Genomic DNA, 18,737 nt, shown 5'->3' with positions numbered 1-18,737 from the left:
CAACAAACACATGAAAAAATGCTCAATATCAAAACTACAATGAGGTATCACCTCACACCAGTCAGAATGGCCATCATCAAAAAATCTAGAAACAATAAATGCTGGAGAGGGTGTGGAGAAAAGGGAACCCTCCTGCACTGCTGGTGGGAATGTAAATTGATACAGCCACTATGGAGAACAGTATGGAGGTTCCTTAAAAAACTAAAAGTAGAACTACCATTCGACCCAGCAATCCCGCTACTGGGCATATACCCTGAGAAAACCATAATTCAAAAAGAGTCATGTACCACAATGTTCATTGCAGCTCTATTTACAATAGCCAGGACATGGAAGCAACCTAAGTGTCCATTGACAGACGAATGGATAAAGAAGATGTGGCACATATATACAATGGAAGATTACTCAGCCATAAAAAGAAACGAAATTGAGTTATTTGTAGTGAGCTAGATGGACCTAGAGTCTGTCCTACAGAGTGAAGTAAGTCAGAAAGAGAAAAACAAATACTGAATGCTAAAGCATATCTATGGAATCTAGAAAAATGGTACTGATGAACCTAGTGGTAGGGCAGGAATAAAGATGCAGACGTTGAGAATGGACTTGAGGACACGGGGGAAGGGGAGGCTAGGATGTAGTGAGAGAGTAGCATGGACATACATACACTACCAAATGTAAAATGGATGGCTGGTGGGAAGCAGCCGCATAGCACAGGGAGATCAGCTCGGTGCTTTGTGACCACCTAGAGGGGTGGGATAGGGAGGGTGGGAGAGAGACGCAAGAGGGAGGGGATATGGGGATATATGTATATGTATAGCTGATTCACTTTGTTATACAGCAAAAACTAACACCACATTGTAAAGCAATTATACTCCAATAAAGACGTATAAAGGGGAAAAAAAAGGCTACTTCCATAGTCCAGGCAAAGGGTGCAGTGCTGTATACGAGGGTGGGAGTTGTAGCAATGGTGAAAAGTGGCAAAATTTGGGATGTATGTTGAAAGTAGAACCAAGAGAATCCACAAATGAATTAGATGGGGGGTGGTGGTGAGAGAAAGAGGATAGAGGAGACTGGCTGTGGCGTTTTGGTCTAAGCAGTTGCAGGGATGGAGTAGTTGCCATTCACGTTGAGATGAGCAGTTTGATGGAGGAGATTGGGTAGTTCCTCGGTCACTGGAAGACCTGGCCACTTTATATGAGAATATTGAAACTGGCTTAGATACTGTTTGGAACTCACTCTGAAGATAAGGAGCGATGTGTTAATTTGTGATACCTTTGTGTTCCTCGTGGACACTTCCAACAATAATTTGCAAACACGGCTGTGTGCAAAATGTTCATTTTGACCCAGGAGGCCGCTCTGCTATCTCAGTCTGCGGACGCTTATCCTCTCCAGACTTCCTCTCATTTCCCCATGCCCTCACGTCACCTTTTCCTCAGCTGGACTGGTGACAGGGATCTGGTTGTCTTCTCCACCCTGGCAGTTTAAAATAACTAGCAATTCTTACATTTTATTCTTGGCCACGCTGACAGCGGATGGGTGCCCCCAGGCATCGGTGTCCTGTAACTGCGGTCTCCGCGGCTTGGTCCTGCAGAGCCGATTACCTGTCCATGCCTGTCACTCAGACTGTGGACTTGGAGCCCCAAACCCCTGAAAGGTCTCTTCGTTGAGGGCAGAACCGGTGTGGGGGGATGTGCTGAGGCTTTCAGGCTACAAAGGGACAACTGAAAAATTGGCAAGTAAATCGGCCTAAAGGAGGATATGGTTTATGCTCAGAATCACAAAACGGGTTCCAAACCGCCTGACGTGCAACATACTAAACCTTTATGAAACATTAGAGAGGTCACTGCTTTTGTCCTCCTGGTGCCTCTTTCCTCTCGTTTCTTCTGTGACCCACATTGAGCCATTGTTAAGCCTGCCCTCTAGCTTCAGCGATAGGTCCAGGGAGTGGCACATGACCTGCAGCAGTCAATCAGAGGAGGAAAGACCTTTCTCCCATGGTACGTCATTGAGAGTGAGAACCCAGAACCTACGCGGCCAGGGTTTTAGCCTCCTGGGAAAGTGGCCCGAGAGGAGGATGTTAATCTCCGAGAAGAGACTAGAGGCAAATGAGAGGGAGCCCTGATGGTGCTTTCCACACCCTCTCTGGTGCTAGCAACATTGTGTCCCTCTCAGTGATGTAGGGACCAAGAATATTACCTATGGCTTCCTGCAGTCCCGGTTGTCATTTACAACCAGAGAAGCCCTACTACCTACCCCTTCTATGGGCAGGGCTTTGAGGGGAAATACAAAAGTGACTCGATCACAGTCCTGCCCCAGGAATGTACAACCTAACAGTTTGATTTCAAAAGTAGTGGGGACTTCCCTGCTGGTGCAGTGGTTAAGAATCCGCCTGCCAATGCAGGGGACTCGGGTTCGATCCCTGGTCCGGGAAGATCCCACATGCCGCCGAGCAACCAAGCTGGTGCGCCACAACTACTGAGCCTGCGCTCTAGAGCCCGTGCTCCGCAGCAAGAGAAGCCACCATAATGAGAAGCCAGTGCACCGCAAAGAGTAGCCCCCGCTTGCCACAGCTAGAGAAAACCCACATCTGGCAACGAAGACCCAATGCCGCCAAAAATAAATAAACAACTAAGTAAGTAAATAAATAAATAAAACAAAAACCCCCCCAAAGTAGTGAGTAGGGTAAGGTAGTTGGTCAACTCTGCCCTTATCAAATCAATAGACGGTAAGTTTTTAAAATGTGAAGAATCTGGAAACATTTTCCTTAGGTGAGTTTATCTAACATTGGTCACCAGAATATTAGCTTACTCCACAACTGGGCTGTTTCCTGTTTGATAGCTGGCAGAGGAGTGGGCCCTCTTATGAGTGAATTTCCAGCATTGTCTGTTGAAATCCTTTTCATCCTCTGAGGTCCATTTCCAAAGCCACCTGCGCAATTGGAATGATTTGCTCTCTTACGCACACACGACTCTTGCTTGATGGTACTAGTCATTGTGTTTCATAGGATTGCATTCCTCGCTTCCCTGTTGATTGCAAACTGTTGGCCTAGAAATTCGAGGCGCCCTGTTGCAGAGAACAGTTCCCTGAACATGGTAAATGCTCAGTAAATGTTGAATTAAACCAATTATCAGCATTGGTTTTATTAATAACTTTTGTACACGGCTCCATAAACTTTGCAAACTGCTTTTGTATACAGTTACAAGGAAACGTCTGTTGTATGATTTAAGGTTTGTATTCCAGGTATAACTGATAATACTGATAGTGATGTGTGGCCTTTAGCTATGGATGTGCATTAGGTGGAAAGTGAAAACATGGAAGATTTGTAGATGAAAATGAACCAGAAGGTTAGGGACCAGGTGAACACACCTGTGGTCACAAGAAGAGGGTGTTGGCTGCCAGAGGACTGACCATGAGTCAGCTCCATCCAGGCGAGTCCTGAGAGCTTAATCCTCGTTCTCTTCAATACCTGCTGGTGAGATTCATGTGGACTGACTGGTGGGAATGGTTTGTGGGTAGATTTAGAAGTGAGGCTTTTCGGCTTCCATATCCACTTGCTTTCACCTCAGCCAAAAGGCGTGAAAATTAATAGGCGACTCCTTATATATATTTTTTCTCTCTCCTACCGATCTTTCTGAATGAGGACCTTCTGAGCTGACTATCAGTCCAATTAAATGCATCTGATTAAAACTGTCAAACTGAAAGGGAAGTGAGTTGAAAAAAATGCAGCGAGAGTTGTGGCTCTCAAGCTACCCAGTTTCTCAGCTTGAGGACTGAATTGTAAATAAATGTGTTAGGTAGTGAAATTTGGTTTTGTTTTCCCCAAAGGAGAAGTATTTGCCACATGGAAACAAAATGTATTCAGCATAATCTCATTCTGTAATTGCACCGTTTCTATTCTTAATTCTTCGAGTTTCTGATTTAAAGGGAAAAACACCAAAACAGACTGTTGTGTAAAATTGACAGGAATGAGTGTGAACCTGGCTGTCAGAGACATAGCAATGGAAATAGCTTCCTGTTCTGGAGGTTAAAAATAATGGATCTAGGAGGGAGTTATTTACACGGGCAGTTCGGAGGCTTCCCCAGGAGCCTCAGTCAGGAGAGCTGTGAGATCCACGGTGGAGGCTGGATGTGCGGGGAGCGTCTGCAGGAGAGTGGCCTGTGCGCTGCCCTGTGATTACGTGCCACCGTTCCCTGCTGGTGACAGACCAGGAAACAGAACAGCCTCGCAGCCCAGGGTGGGGCTGGGGGATGGGGTGTGTGCGTGGGGGGAGCCTCAGGTTGGGAAAGAGCGTCAAAAGTCAAGCCTCACTTGTTCTGAAGTTCGTGATGTCTGGCAGATTAATCCCCTAGATTGCAGGAATGCTATTGGAGCATCCCAGTGAGAGACCCTTTTCTCATCATTCGGTGTGAAAGGCTTGGGGCGGGGGGTGGGGGTGGGGGGCTGGGAGGTGGCGGTGCAGACCCCGCTGAAGCGGAGGTCCCCGCAACTGGACCAGGGAGAATGAAACTGAATGTGAAAATAGAACAACAGCCCAGAAGAAGGGAAACAAAATTAATATTTGTGGGAGAAAAATCCTTGTTGCCGCCGTTTTATGAACTGAAAGCCTATTTATCGAAGCCTGTCAGGATTTTTCTCTAAACCTCTGCAGGTCCCAACTTCTCTTGCATTCATTTCTCTGCGTGCATCTCCCACCTTTTGCTTGAACTCAGGTGACGACAGAATAATTTCGGAGATGTTTCTCCTCGGGTCTCTGGTCTGGCTCCTTCTAGGTCATGCCTCACAATTGTTTGCTGGTTTATTACTTGAATAACCTCGATTTCAGGAGCAGCATTTTTGGAAACGTGATTAATAGAATATTACGAGTTTAAAAAGATTCTTTAGGTAGTTTCCTTGCAGTGCACAAGAGGGTGTATGTATCTCAGTGAGCGTGTCTGCAAAGCAGGGAGAAATGGATGGTTAAGAAATATCCCAGGGTTTTAAAGGACATAAATTGGTCTGTTTAAGAAATGCTTTGTTTGATTGTTTGCTTTTTCTGGGCTGTGTTTTGGTGAGGTTGAGGAAGTTGCTTTAAAAGTGGATATCAACTGTTTGTATCACTCTTCTTTTTTTTTTTTTTTTTACTTTTTATTTTATATTGGAGTATAGCTGATTAACAATGCTGTGATAGTTTCAGGTACACAGCAAAGCGACTCAGCCATACATATACATGTATCCATTTTCCCCCAAACTCCCCTCCCATCCAGGCTGCCACATAACATTGAGCAGAGTTCCCTGTGCTATACAGTAAGTCCTTGTTTTTTTAACACTCTTGAACGTTTGGATCTCCTTATCACTGCTTGATGGGATTAGAGCCTGAATTCTTTAGTTTTTGACGCACTCAGGGCTTCAGCACATTTGGAGGGGGAATATTCTTACTCACTTAGGGTCTGGAGGGGGCAGGAAATTAAACTTTGCCTTTGGGGCTTTTCCAATAGATGTGTTGAATTCTTCAGGCATTTGAAATCAATTTTTGACGACAGCAACAAAGAGGCAGAGAGGGAATGGAGAGATCAGAGTATAGGAATAATGGATATTTACGTCTTAATGGTTTATCTTAAAATAAAGAGTAAATACAGTCCTTATCATTAAGAATTCTTTTGCTGATTTCTGTTTCCAGAGGGTGGAAGGATAGCTGGCTGGGGGTGGGAAGACAGCTGCTCAGAGCTTTCTAGAAGTTGCTATTCAGAGGGCATCTGCCAGGGGCTTTGAAAAGGAGCCTTGGGCCGGGTGTTGAGAGATTTGGGTTTTGGGTTCCAGTGTTAGCAGTGGGTTAGTTGTGTGCCTTTGATGCAACCAGGTAACCTTTACAGTATTTAATAGTCTCAGTAAAATGACAAGACTGGACACGGATGTGGTTGTAATTCTTTGTGTTTCTCAAAACCCCGATTTTATGTACCTTGTTAATTGCCTCATTACAATTACATACAAAGTTCTAGACCAATCTTGACTACCTCCAGCTACTCTAGTTTGACAAAAACGTAATCTACAAGTATTTCCTTTTGAAACATACATTTTCCTGTTAGTTCATTTAGTGAGTGTTAATAAAGATCAAAGGAGAGATCCTTGAACAAGATCTTCAAGGATTCTTACTGGAGTGATTTTTAAATCTTTTAGTTCTCTTACTATTTATAAGATCTCTCCCATGTGATTTTTCTGCAGGATGAGGTATTTAATCGGAAATCAAGACAGGGGCTTTGCCAAAGGAATGTAAAATTAGCCCTATTGTTGAAATGGATGTTGACTGTTGTTTGGTAAAAGCATCCCTTCCAGAAGCTGTTGGGGGAGATGGGTCGTTCTGTGTCCCGCCGCTTTCAGGAAAGATGAAAAATGTTGAAATCAAGTGGGAAGAAGGAAATGTGGCAAATCACAAGGAGCCGGACTGTTCTTAACAGAGAAAACTCAATTTTGTCTGCTTTTTTCCAGCAAATTCCATTTGATATTTTATATCTTCTTGATAACTTAATAAGGAATCTCAGGAAGGAGTTGCAGAACTTTAACGTAGTGAAAGAGAATTTGTCATTTGTGACATTTCTCCTCCAAAGAGCAGGGGAAGATCAGTGTATTAGCTTGTAGCTCGTGCATTACTACTTGCGGCTATTTCTATTGGGAAAGGAAACAGCATGTTATACAGCAAAGCTTGGCACAGTGGGGCATTTTGCCTCGATCCCTAAACCTTCACAGAACTCTGCTAGGGACCAGGCATTGTGCTAGGCATATGTGGAATCTGTACATAATAAGAAAATCCTCGCCTTCAAGGAACACCACCACTTAATTTTTTAGAAGATAGGTCCGTAGCAGACAGTTCATTTAGAGTAATATAACACCAATATTTAAAAATTGGGAGTGTTGGGTCTGCATTCAAACTATGCACAGAATCCGGCTACTTCTCCCCACCTGCGATCACCTTGAGCTGGCCTCCCTGTTCCCACCTTGTACCTGCGCTCTCTCTTCCACATGCGTCCAGAACAAACCTTTGAAAACCTGAGTCACAGCATGTCACTGCCCTGCCCCTCCCCCTCCAGTGGTTCCCAGTTGCAGCAGATGCAAAAGACCTTTCAGTTGTTTACAATGTCCTACTGATAGGCATGGCCTCCCTCCTTTATAACTTACACTCTCTCTCTCTCATTATCTTTCTGTCCTACTGCTCTGACACTCACTCACTCACTCCACTCTCCCCACACGGGCTTCCTTGCTGGTCCATGCACATACCAGGCAAGTTCCCACATCAGGGCGTTTACAGTGAACCCCTCTGCCTGGGTCCCTCTCCCAGAGATGGCTGCCTGACCAGCTGTTGGCGTCTTTCAAGTCTTTGCTCAAATGTCACCACCGCCTCAGTGAAGCCTCACCCCAACTACCTCATTTAACATGACAATTCACCTCCTACCCCTTACCTCCAACCCTCCTTGCTCTGCTCTGTATCTTTTCCCATAACACTTATCACCCTCTGGCTTACTGATTTACTCATTTATTCATTTTGTTTAACATCTGTCTTTCTCCACTGGAATGTAAGCTCCAAGAAGGCAGGATCTTTGTTTAGTTCAACGTTGTTCAGTCTAGAACAATCTAGAACAACGCCTGACATGCAGCAGGCACTCCCTCATTATTTGTTGAATGACTGAGTGAATGAATGAGAAAGAGAGACTAATTCTGACTGAGAGTTCTAGGCAGAATCATGAGGAAGAATCCTTTGAGCTGGCTGTTGGAGGATGGGCAGAGTTGGACCGTCCGGTTTTCTGGGGAAAGACATTCCAGATCAAAGGCATATTTTGAGCAAAGGCAGAAAAGTGGCAGAGCCCACCTGTGCTCCTGGAACGGCAAAGAGTCCCAAGTAACCGGTGCTGGGGGCCAGTGAGAGCAGTAAGGGTGGACAGATAAACCAATGGATAGAAAAATAACGAAAGGGGACTCTGGGTGGAGTGAGGGAACAAATTACTAATCACTGCCCATGTTGAGAGGGCAGGCGAGTCGGGGGTTGGAATCTCAAACAAGCAGCATGCGTTGTCCCTTTAAGAAATCAGGGAGAGGTTGTCCCTTTTAAGAAATGAGGAATGTGAATAGTGTTTGCTAATGAGATCTCATCTTTATATGGTACTTGACTGTTTTCAAAACATGGTCACACGTTTATTATGATGGAGGCTTCAGGACAACTATGTGAAGTTGGTATAATAGCGAATAGGCAGGTTTTTATTTACATGATTTGATCAACTTAAAGTTAATTGCATTTTACTGTATCAAGCCAGCTAAGTGACTCGTAGTTAGACAGTGGAGAAGCGGCTTCCCACTGCCTTGGGTCTCATCACACTGTGTTTCTCCTTCTGCCAGTCTGCCTCTTTCATTCCCACGCAATCCTAAAGATGTCATGCTGGGATTTTTCACCAGGGTACAAGCTTCTTCCCATTTCCCCCATCATTGAAAGTAGCGGTTTCTTCTTTACCAGATCCATTTTTCTCTTTCCTCCTTTTCCATTTCACTTTATCTGGAATAATTATGAGAACGATGAACACATGTAGAAGGTGGGTGTGTTTTTACCTTAGCCTGTTCAGCCTTTCAGGCTCAGGCCGAGACGGTCTGACCCAGCACCTGACGTGCTCTAAAGTTGTGTCTGTCTTTCGTGTGGTTCGTGGGTGGAAGGGCAGAGGAAGCATGTCCACGACTCCGTGTGAGTGTCTTCAGGCTTGCTTGTTGCTCGCTTTGGGAGTAAACCTGATCTTCTTAATTCCCCCAGATATTAGTAGGCAGGACGAGGCGGAGGGAGAACTCAGTGAAGGAGAACACTGGTATGGGAACTCTTCAGAGACGCCGTCGGAAGCATCCTATGGAGAAGTCCAGGAGAACTATAAGCTGTCCCTGGAGGACCGGATCCAGGAGCAGTCCACTTCCCCCGACACCTCCTTGGGAAGCGGGACCCCCAGCAGTCACACGTTGGAGCTGGTGGCACTTGACGGTGAGGTCCTGCGAGACCCACTGCAGTGTCCGGATCACCTCTCCCCCGGCGTGTCTTCTTTGTGTGATGACGATCCCGCGGGCTCCACCAAGCCCTTGAGCAGCAACTTGAGGCGGCTGCTAGAGGCCGGGTCCCTCAAACTCGATGCCACGGCCACGGCCAACGGCAGGGTGGAGTCCCCTGTCAACGTCGGCTCGAATCTCTCCTTTTCCCCACCGTCCCACCATGCCCAACAGCTCAGCGTGCTGGCCAGGAAGTTGGCAGAGAAGCAGGAACAGAATGACCAATACACTCCAAGTAACCGTTTCATATGGAATCAAGGTAAGTGGTTGCCAAACTCAACCACCACCTGCGGCTTGTCCCCGGATTCAGCCATCCTCAAACTGAAAGCTGCAGCCAATGCTGTCCTGCAGGACAAATCGCTGACCAGGACGGAGGAGACCATGCGATTTGAGTCCTTTTCCTCCCCTTTCAGCTCCCAGTCTGCCAGCTCCACCTTGGCAGCTTTATCCAAGAAAGTCAGCGAGAGAAGCTTGACTCCTGGCCAGGAACACCCGCCCCCGGCCAGCTCTTTCCTTTCCCTGGCTTCCATGACCTCCTCGGCGGCCCTTCTGAAAGAGGTCGCAGCAAGGGCTGCCGGGACCCTTCTGGCTGAGAAATCATCACTGGTGCCTGAGGACCCTCTCCCGCCACCGCCTTCAGAGAAGAAGCAAGACAAAGTGACCCCGCCGCCACCTCCGCCACAATCCTTGGAATTATTGTTACTCCCAGTTCCTAAGGGCAGAGTGTCTAAACCCTCCAACTCAGGTATGGATGCTTTCATTTCCATCATCTTGTAATTCTTTTTTGTTTTTACCTGTCAGTTGCAACGTCTAATTCATTGACTTCTTCACTTGGGTTCCCCATCGGATCTGAGGCAGGAAGAAAAAAGCAGGAATACTTTAAGTAAGCAGCCTAGGGGGTTCTTTCATGTATGTGTGACACAAAAAACTTCACCAATAGCTTTAGTTTTGAAAGGTAATGAATAATCTTAGAGACATACGGTACTCCTCCGTTGCATAGAAATGATTTTTTTTTTTTTCTTACCAAGCTCAGGCTAGGTCCACACAAGATATATTTAATAGGGGAAGATCAAAGCACCTTTGTCATGGAGCGCATGGCATCCCTGAACAGAGGGGAGAAGAAAAACTCACTGCTTTTGAAACAGTTGACAAGAGAGAGCTTACCGTCCTACTGCCTCCATGACAAATGGACTTTTGTATCATCAGTAGCTATTCTGCCCTATTTTACCACACTGTATACTTTCATGTTAGTATTTATATTAATTTTTCGTGGAACATAAGCCTTTACTTATCGTGTTCTTCCATAATATCTTGTCACACAAGAACTCTAAAGAGTATTGTCATTCAGATGTAATCAAAGCATTTCGTGCAAATGCTTTATTTTATTCCAGTCCAATCAGATTCTGAAGGAATGTGCATGTGGAAAATGTGAATCATGGGTTTTTCTTGTGGAGACGGTCTTTCCAAAGGAGAAGTGGCCGTTTTATAGAGCCTTGACATTCACAGTTATTCATCTGGGGGAGAAACTTAGTCACTTGAGTCCTCACAGTGGAAACATCATTTCTTGTACTGCTTTGTTTCTAAATTATGCCCATGGTAAGTACAGGGCCCCAGAGATGGATATACGGAGTTTCGGATGTCTCTTGAGGATATCCTGCCAGACTGGAACAGGAAGTGGGCCATGTGTGTCCTCATCGGTAGAAACGCTGCCATTGTGTGCGTCTAGCCAACTTTTGATTATTTGCAGCCATGTTGATGACAGGAGCTTAGAATGGCAAATAATTGACTGAACAATCACAGCTAACATCAGTTTGATGCGTTTATGACAAATTTCCATTTAAATTGCTGACTGAGCTATATGCACTCATTATAATTACTGGAAAACTTGTGTAAACAGCAGAACAGAACTAGGCAAATGGATATGTGGAACTTTTATGACTCTTTAAGTGATTCAAACTGCTCAGTCCAGGGTTTCTGAAGTGTCAGTAAAATCCTGGAATGTTGATCAATTCTGAGTTTCCCTACTCTTCACTTCTCACTCGCCATCTGGGGAAATAAAGAGAAAAATGGCTAAAATTAGGAAAAGGGGGACAAGCAGAGGGAGTGGGGTAATTCTGCAAGGGAATAGATCACTCCTGGTTTACAGAAATTTCATTTAGGGGTAGCAGCAGAAAGAGAGGTATGGCCATCTGTGTAAAATGTCACTTTATAAGTATTCTCCATCTGGTTGTTAAATAACTGTATTAATGATGTTTCTCCTGTAAATTCACCTTGACATTAGTTACTAGGAAAAGCTTACACAAATTTAGTAATAAAGTTTAGTTGGCTAAAGGCTTGGAAAGAGGGAACTGATAAAACTGTCTCCTGACGGCAGACTCTAATGGCTTTGTCATTTTCAAGTGTCTTGGGTGTAACCAGCAATAGTTATGAAGTGTGATCTTTTCACTCAAGTGACTAGATGCACGTGAAGATGGGAGAAAGGTCATGAGCTTCCAGGGTGGGCGATAGACTGTTTGCCTGTTTCGTTGTAGGATCTACACTCTAGGGATGAGATGTGCTCCCTTTTTGGTTTAAATGCACTTAATCCATGCCCATACCTCCACAGGCTTCTCAGTGGAATTGAATATGAAGATCTATACGAAATTGATTTTTTCTTTTTTCTTTACTGAATTTATTCTGTTGCTGAAACACTTAATATTTGAATCAATGAACATGTTCCAACTGAAAGAGGAGGGAAAAGAACTTCTCAGGATGGGGCTCTGCCACCCCTTTTGCTGATGGACAGGGACCTGTGTCCCCTGTTTTCCACATGCCTCTGTTCACAGTCCTAGACTTGGCAAAGCGGCTCCATTGACTGAGTGATTGTATTAAAAAACAAAACAAAACAAAACATTTATTTTGTAAAACTCACACAAGAGAAAAGATCGCTGCAAAGAGAAACACGAGGGCTCTTGAAATGATCCCCTGTGTGTCCATGTGGGCTCATCCTAAATTCAAGTTATGTTTCTTTAAAACTTTTATTTATTAAACCATAGTTGCTTTACAATATTGTGTTAGTTTCAGGTGTACAGCTTCAGATTCTTTTCCATTATAGGTTATTACAAGATGTTGAATATAGTTCCCTGTGCTATACAGTAAATCCCTGTCGTTTATCTATTTTATATATAGTGATATGTATCTATAAATCCTTTACTCCTAATTAATCCTTCCATTCCTTTCCCCTTTGGTAACCATAAGTTTGTTTTCTATGTCTGTGAGTCTATTTGTTTTGTAAATAAGTTAGATTCCACATATAAGCGATATCACGTGATATTTGTCTTTCTGTCTGACTTTCTTTACCTAGTATGATAATCTCTAGGTCCACCCATGTTGCTGCCAATGGCATTATTTCATTCTGTTTAATGGCTGAGTAATATTCCATTGTGTACGTGTGTGTATGTATGTATGTATGTATGTATGTGTGTGTGTGTGTATATATATGTATACATATATATATGTGTATATATATATATATATATATATACACCAAATCTTCTTTATCCATTCATCAGTTGATGGACATTTAGGTTGGTGGACAAGTTCTGTTCCTTATTGCATGGACTGGAAATAGGAGAGGGGGTGCCTCTGTGCACTTTTCACTTAAAGTGAATATCATCGCCTCCTAGCATCCTAACTGGATTATGGATTAAGAAGTTGATAGAATATCTGATTTTGTTATTTACTTTGTACCATGGAGAGATAATTTGGCTGGCGTCACTTGAATCACTGGTTTTTGAATCTGAGGAGTGGAAGGGAAGGTGGGTCTTCTCTGTCTGCCCCCTCCTCTCCCTTTCTCCACACGGTACTGTTGGTTTCAGGGCGACCTGGGGGCTGGATTTAGATGTGACTTGACTTTACCTAAAAAGCATTATGGGAATGCAGTGAGAGCTGTCACCCATGCTTCTAAACAGTTCTCGTGATTATTTTTTTCCTTTACTTTAGAAAGAAATCTTAGTTTAATTCAAAATAGGTAGGTGGACCGACTTCTCACAGCAGGGAAAAGGTTTCTGTTGCCTACTACTTAAATAAACAAATAATAACCAAAAAAATTTTTTAAATCCACAGAAATAAGTTACACACCATTCCGATTTCAAGTGGGGCTTTACATTTTAAAGCTGTTTCTCAAAATGTTGCAGAAAGGGCATATAAAGTTGATTCTGGAGTTACAAAGGGAGATGTGCTAGAAAAGCCAGTCCTGTCTTGAGTCATTTAGACACTAGCATTTCTTTGACCTTCTTTAGGTCAAGGGAAGTCCAAACCATGAAAAAAAGAAAGTGTCTTTTAGGTCTGCCCTTATTTGTCTTTTTTGAACAGGATTCGGTTGTTGCCAGGTCATGGTGTATTTAATTCCTTAAAGAGTCCACCACTCGGTAGCCTTTCCCCCTGCAAGGAGAGGTGACACTGGAGGAGGAGGTTTCTTTCATGTGACCCTGCGCCCCCGGCACATGTGACACTGCTCCTCTGAAAGGGGACACGATAGAGAGAAGATCATGTCCATTTGCTCTAAAGATAAATGTCACACATTGACTCAATTCTCTTTGAAGCTACTGTTCTGTTGCAGCTCAGAACAAAATAAATGGTTTTTATTTTAAAGACAAAGTTTCTTGTAGAAGCCCGACAAGATTCCCAGGATGCCAGGCTCCTCGTTAAAAGAAATCGCTAGGCGGGTTTCCGAGAGAGTGTCTCCAAAGCATCTTATTTTCCTGAGTAAAATTTAAATATGCTTAGAAGCAAGCTGGTCTCATATAGCTGAGAGCTAAGAATATTTCCTGGGTCAATAGATACGGTTTCCTGGCTGCTGTTTTTATTCCTGTTTATGAGATGTTATTAACATTATTGCAAAAGCAGAGAAAGTCCAGAAAGTCAGGTCACCTCTTCTGATACTCCCCTTAGGTCCATCGTTATTAGAGCCGTAATCTGGGGATGACGGCATAGAGGGACTTCCTTAGAAAATTCACTTTTTAATCAAGATTCAGAACTGTCTGTCACCGATCTCACTTATATTTCCCCAGTGATTTAAACTTAGACTGCTTCAAGATATCAGACTTCTCTCTTAGTTTTACTGAATGCTTACCAGTTGTTAAAATATACATCGATTATCTTGATGTCAGTAACAGCAGAAAGACCCAGTGACATCCATTGCCAACATAGGTTTTGTTTCCCTGAAATAGGAGTTGAGAGACACGCCCAAGAAATTCCATGGAAAGATGCTAAATCCATGTATATTGCTAGGAAGGAGGATGATGGCTCATCCTACGGAGATATGCACTAGTAGGTTAGTGGGCCTAGAGTGGGGACGGATGGTGCAGGGATTAAACACACCCAGGGCCACCTGGCGTCTTAAACTCCTTCGATGTGTACGGAAAGGTCTGTTTGTGGAAACAACCCACTTGCAAATTATCTTACCACTTAGGATATAACAAGGCAAAGTTTGATTTTAAAGCCTACAAAACAATTACATTTGTTTAAAAAATTACCTACCTTGAGTTACAGTGATTTAGTTTAAACCCTCCATGATTTTTTTTTTTTAACCCAATGAAGTTTTTATGTATAGACAATAGGGCAGAGCACCAACCGGACATGAAGAGATTGGCTGTCATCCCCACCCTTCCACTAATGAGCAGAGGGACCATACTAAGCATGAATCTCAGTTCAGTTTCCTCAACTGTGCACTGAACTGCTCGGAATTTATCCTCCAAGATTGTTCCCCGCTTTAAAATTCCTTGCTTTTACTTTCTTTATTTGTCTATCAACTCAAAATAAAACTTTTTCTGTTTTTGAATTAAATATGTTGCTTCTTAAAATTCCCTATCAAACCTTCTGCAAGATTGTCTCTCTGCCTTGGACAGATGCTGTCCATTGTAAATAGATGACATATGTCATTGTACTTTATTAGTGAGGTAGTCACACTACATGCATTGTTAACATTAGTTGCTCCAAAATTCATTTTGAAAATAAGTGAGCTATGAGTATGTGCACATCTCTATAAGTATGTGATCATCATGGTTTATATACTCATTCTTTCAAGATGTGTATTGGCATACTCTGTGAAAAGCGTGTGCTCTCAGGTTAACATACTTCCGCTGGGACTTACTGGCAGCTTCCTGGACCTTTTTCTTCCATTTCCAGCCCATGTTTCATTTTCTGATACTCTCTTGACCCAGTCCTTTCCACTTAAGTTCATTATGGCCCAACACACAATGACTGAATTGTACTTGGTCCCCAGCATTGTTTTGGATGCTAGAGACACTAGGTAAGGACTTTCAGCTCTGCCCTAGCCAGTTCCTGCCTCCACTCCCTTCTTCTTTTCTCCTTCCATCTTTTCCATCTTTCTGTTTCCCCTGCTGAGCTGAATTTGGCCATCAGAGTTCTGCACAGGCTGAGCTGGACCTACCTGAACAGCACAGTGGATTGCTGCTGAATTTTATTTCCTCTTGGCTCCAGGAGTAATCTGCCATGTTGGGCCAAGCCCTGAGCTACATAGTTCTCATGTGATGTTAATTGTTTAAATTTACATCTGCTTGGGGGCTTCCCTGGTGGCGCAGTGGTTAAGAATCCGCCTGCCAATGCAGGGGACACGGGTTCGAGCCCTGGTCCGGGAAGATCCCACATGCCGCGGAGCAACTAAGCCCGTGTGCCACAACTACTGAGCCCTTGCGCCGCAACTACTGAAGCCCGTGAGCCCTAGAGCCTGTGCTCTGCAACAAGAGAAGCCATCGCATTGAGAAGCCCACTCACTGCAACAAAGAGTAGCCCCCGCTCGCCGCAACTAGAGAAAGCCCGCGCGCAGCAACGAAGACCCAGCACAGCCAAAGATAAATAAATAATAAATAAATTAATTAATTAATTTAAAAAATTTTACATCTGCTGTGGTGGTAAGCGTTCTGCTTTGGAGGGAAGAGTTTATTGTCACTACTATTCTTACCATAGCTACTACAGATAGCCTCCATTTACTGCATGACAGGCCTTTTACACACATTTAGTATTGCTTTTTATTCCAATAATATTATTGCTTATAAAGAGAAAATGTTTTCTCCAAGGGAGCAAATTAGCAGCTATCCATCCCACCAGGTCTAGTAGCATTTGGTGGAATTTAGTTTTGTTTGCAGTGGTACTAACTAGTGGTGTATCTGGGGGAAGTTGTTCATCGGACAGTTGTAAACTAGGTAAAATTATGAACACTTCAATCCTGTTGCCTCGAGAATGTGTGGTTCATTCTGAGGAAGTGGTCCTATTTCCGTAGGCTCGAAATTTGAGTGAAATTTACAGCTATTAGTTCCTTGAAAATATTTTGGCATACAAAATAGAGTCCATCCTTACTTCACCTTTCTCTAAAGTAGTTAACAACATCGTATACGTGTGGAGGGCATCCTACTAAAATATGAATTTTTTTAATAAATAAAAATGCAAATATTACCAGGGGAAGTTACTGGCCAATTTTTAAACTCAATCTTTGTATTCTGGTTACTTTTATCATTGGCTTCTGTCTTCCTTTCCTGCAGCGATCAGTTAAAAATGGCAAATAGTTACAGTAGTGTAGCTATTTGACCACATATCTTGCTGTTAGTTTCTCTTCAGTATGAGTATTTGAATTCTTTTTTCCCAGTCAATCCAAGGACACCCTAATTTGTGCACAATGCATATATATTTTGATGTTAATTAAAGCTCAGGAAGCATAGCTCCCAAATAAAATATATTTGTATGAAATATGAATATGCAGGGTTCAATGTAGTGTATGTAGTCTGTGATCCATTTGCTATGTCGAATAGGTGATTAGGGTAGGGGCTGGAAGGGCATCAGAAAAAATAGGAAGCCTATAGATCACGTTAGGCAAAGCAAGTTGTCTGGGGGAAGCCAGCAGTGTTCCTCTTGTCAGTAAATGGCCTTTGATGGCCTTCCTATGATGTACAAGGAAATCTCAGGTCAGTGGAGGACATCTCAGTTTTTCTCTCCTCTCCCAGACAATCGTGTAAAATTAGGCCACTTAGGGTTTAGACGGTAGGAAATACTTCCTGAAGATGGGAATTAGTGGAAGCCTACTTTGATGTTCTTACAACCCCAAGTAGACATCATCATCATTTTCCCCCCCTCTGGCTTATGACACTAATCTCACCTAGGGGCCTGATTCAGTCTTTTCTCTCAAATCTGTTGTTCAACATGTCATCTTTGTGATCAGGATATCAGAGTGGAGGGAATGACAATGCAGGATAGAAAATGAGAGGCCGAATTAGGGATAGGTCAGGAGAGGTCAGCAGAGGCAACCAACAACGAGACACAGCAGGAAAGCTCGTGTGGGTTTATAAAAAGCGTGTTTATAGACCTCTGCAAAGTGTGTTTTCCCTAAAGTAAAAGGAAATCCTCAGTCCCCACCCCATCCCCCAATCAAAAAAAGGAAATACTTGTGATGGAACACATCACAAGGAGAATTTCCAGAATTGAAGGGTATCTTTTCAGGTAGAGGATTCTCTCTCCAGGTGCTTGGTTGAGCTAACCAATATTGCCTACACCTGTAAAAACGGCATCTTGGGAGTGCCCCGACTTTATTCCAGAACTCTTCTGATTCCATCCATTTTAAGTGGCTCTTTGCCTGTGGAGATTCAGTTGACTCCATGAATACATTATATGATTCTTTTAAAGTTTACACTTGGGAATATTTCCTTTTAAAATTATGAAAGTAATGTGTATATTAAAAAATTCAAATGGTACAGACAAATATACAATGAAAACAAAAGTTTCCCGCCATGACCCCTTCCCTTTAATCCACCGTCCTTTAAAATGAACTGCTTAATGTTTTCCTGGGTACGCTTCTAGACAATTCTCATACAAATAAAATATTTTTTAAAAATAAGGTATCATATTTTTTGTTTCATTTATTCATCCCATTCTTCCTATTCCTCTCTTTTTTTTCTTTTTGTGCTCAAGTATTTAAAAGCAAATCCCAGACCTCATATTCATTTGCTTGTAAATATTTACATATATATAAGGACTTTAAAAACAAATAGCCTCGATAACTATTACAACATTTGAGAGGATCAACGATTGCTACATGATATTATGGAACACCCGGGTTATAATCAGTATTTTCTTAATTATCTCAAAAGTGTCTTTTTATAATGCTTTGTTCAAATCAGGAGCAAAATAAGCGTCACACCTTGCATTTGCTTTATATGTCTCTTAAGTGTCTTTTCATCTATAACCTCTTCCCTTCTTAAAATGCCAGTTACTTGTTGAAGAAACTGGGTCATCTGTCCTACAGAATGTCCCACATTCTGAATTTGTCTGATTCCATCCCTCTTGGTGTGTTTAACATTTCTAAAAAACAACCTGTATTTCCAGTAAATTTACTAGTTATGTAGAAGCTTGATTAAATATTTTGTAGGACTATTTCGTAGATGGATTATCAGAGGGCACACAATGTCTGTCCCATTTTTAGTGCTGTTGAGATAAATGGTTTTAGGTGTTGTCAGCTTGATTCATCCTTTAGAAAGTCCCCTACCAACCTTTCACCTAATGGTCTGAGAAGCAATTGATTCCCATTTTTTAGAAAATAAAAATAGAATCTCCCTAGATACATAGTTTCAATTCTTGCTTTATCCACTAAGTGTAATATCTTGGACGTGTTTCTATATTGGCATCTATAGATCTAGTTCATTTTAAA

General features: G+C 42.8%; 1 protein-coding gene across 1 annotated transcript in view; it reads left to right on the top strand.

Annotated features, from left to right (window-relative positions):
* The first annotated feature begins 8,677 nt into the window (after nucleotides 1-8,677).
* The window catches only part of ZNF827 (zinc finger protein 827), a 141,010-nt gene continuing 130,950 nt past the window's right edge, over nucleotides 8,678-18,737 (top strand). Inside the window, exon 1 of the mRNA XM_065877197.1 lies at nucleotides 8,678-9,785. Coding sequence (XP_065733269.1) covers nucleotides 8,678-9,785 — 1,108 coding nt within the window. The remainder of the gene's footprint in view (nucleotides 9,786-18,737) is intronic.

Source organism: Phocoena phocoena, chromosome 5, assembly GCF_963924675.1.
Source record: "Phocoena phocoena chromosome 5, mPhoPho1.1, whole genome shotgun sequence".
Lineage (NCBI taxonomy): Eukaryota > Metazoa > Chordata > Mammalia > Artiodactyla > Phocoenidae > Phocoena > Phocoena phocoena.
The sequence above is the reverse complement of the archived record's forward strand: the minus strand, read 5'-3'. Positions and strand labels throughout refer to the sequence as shown.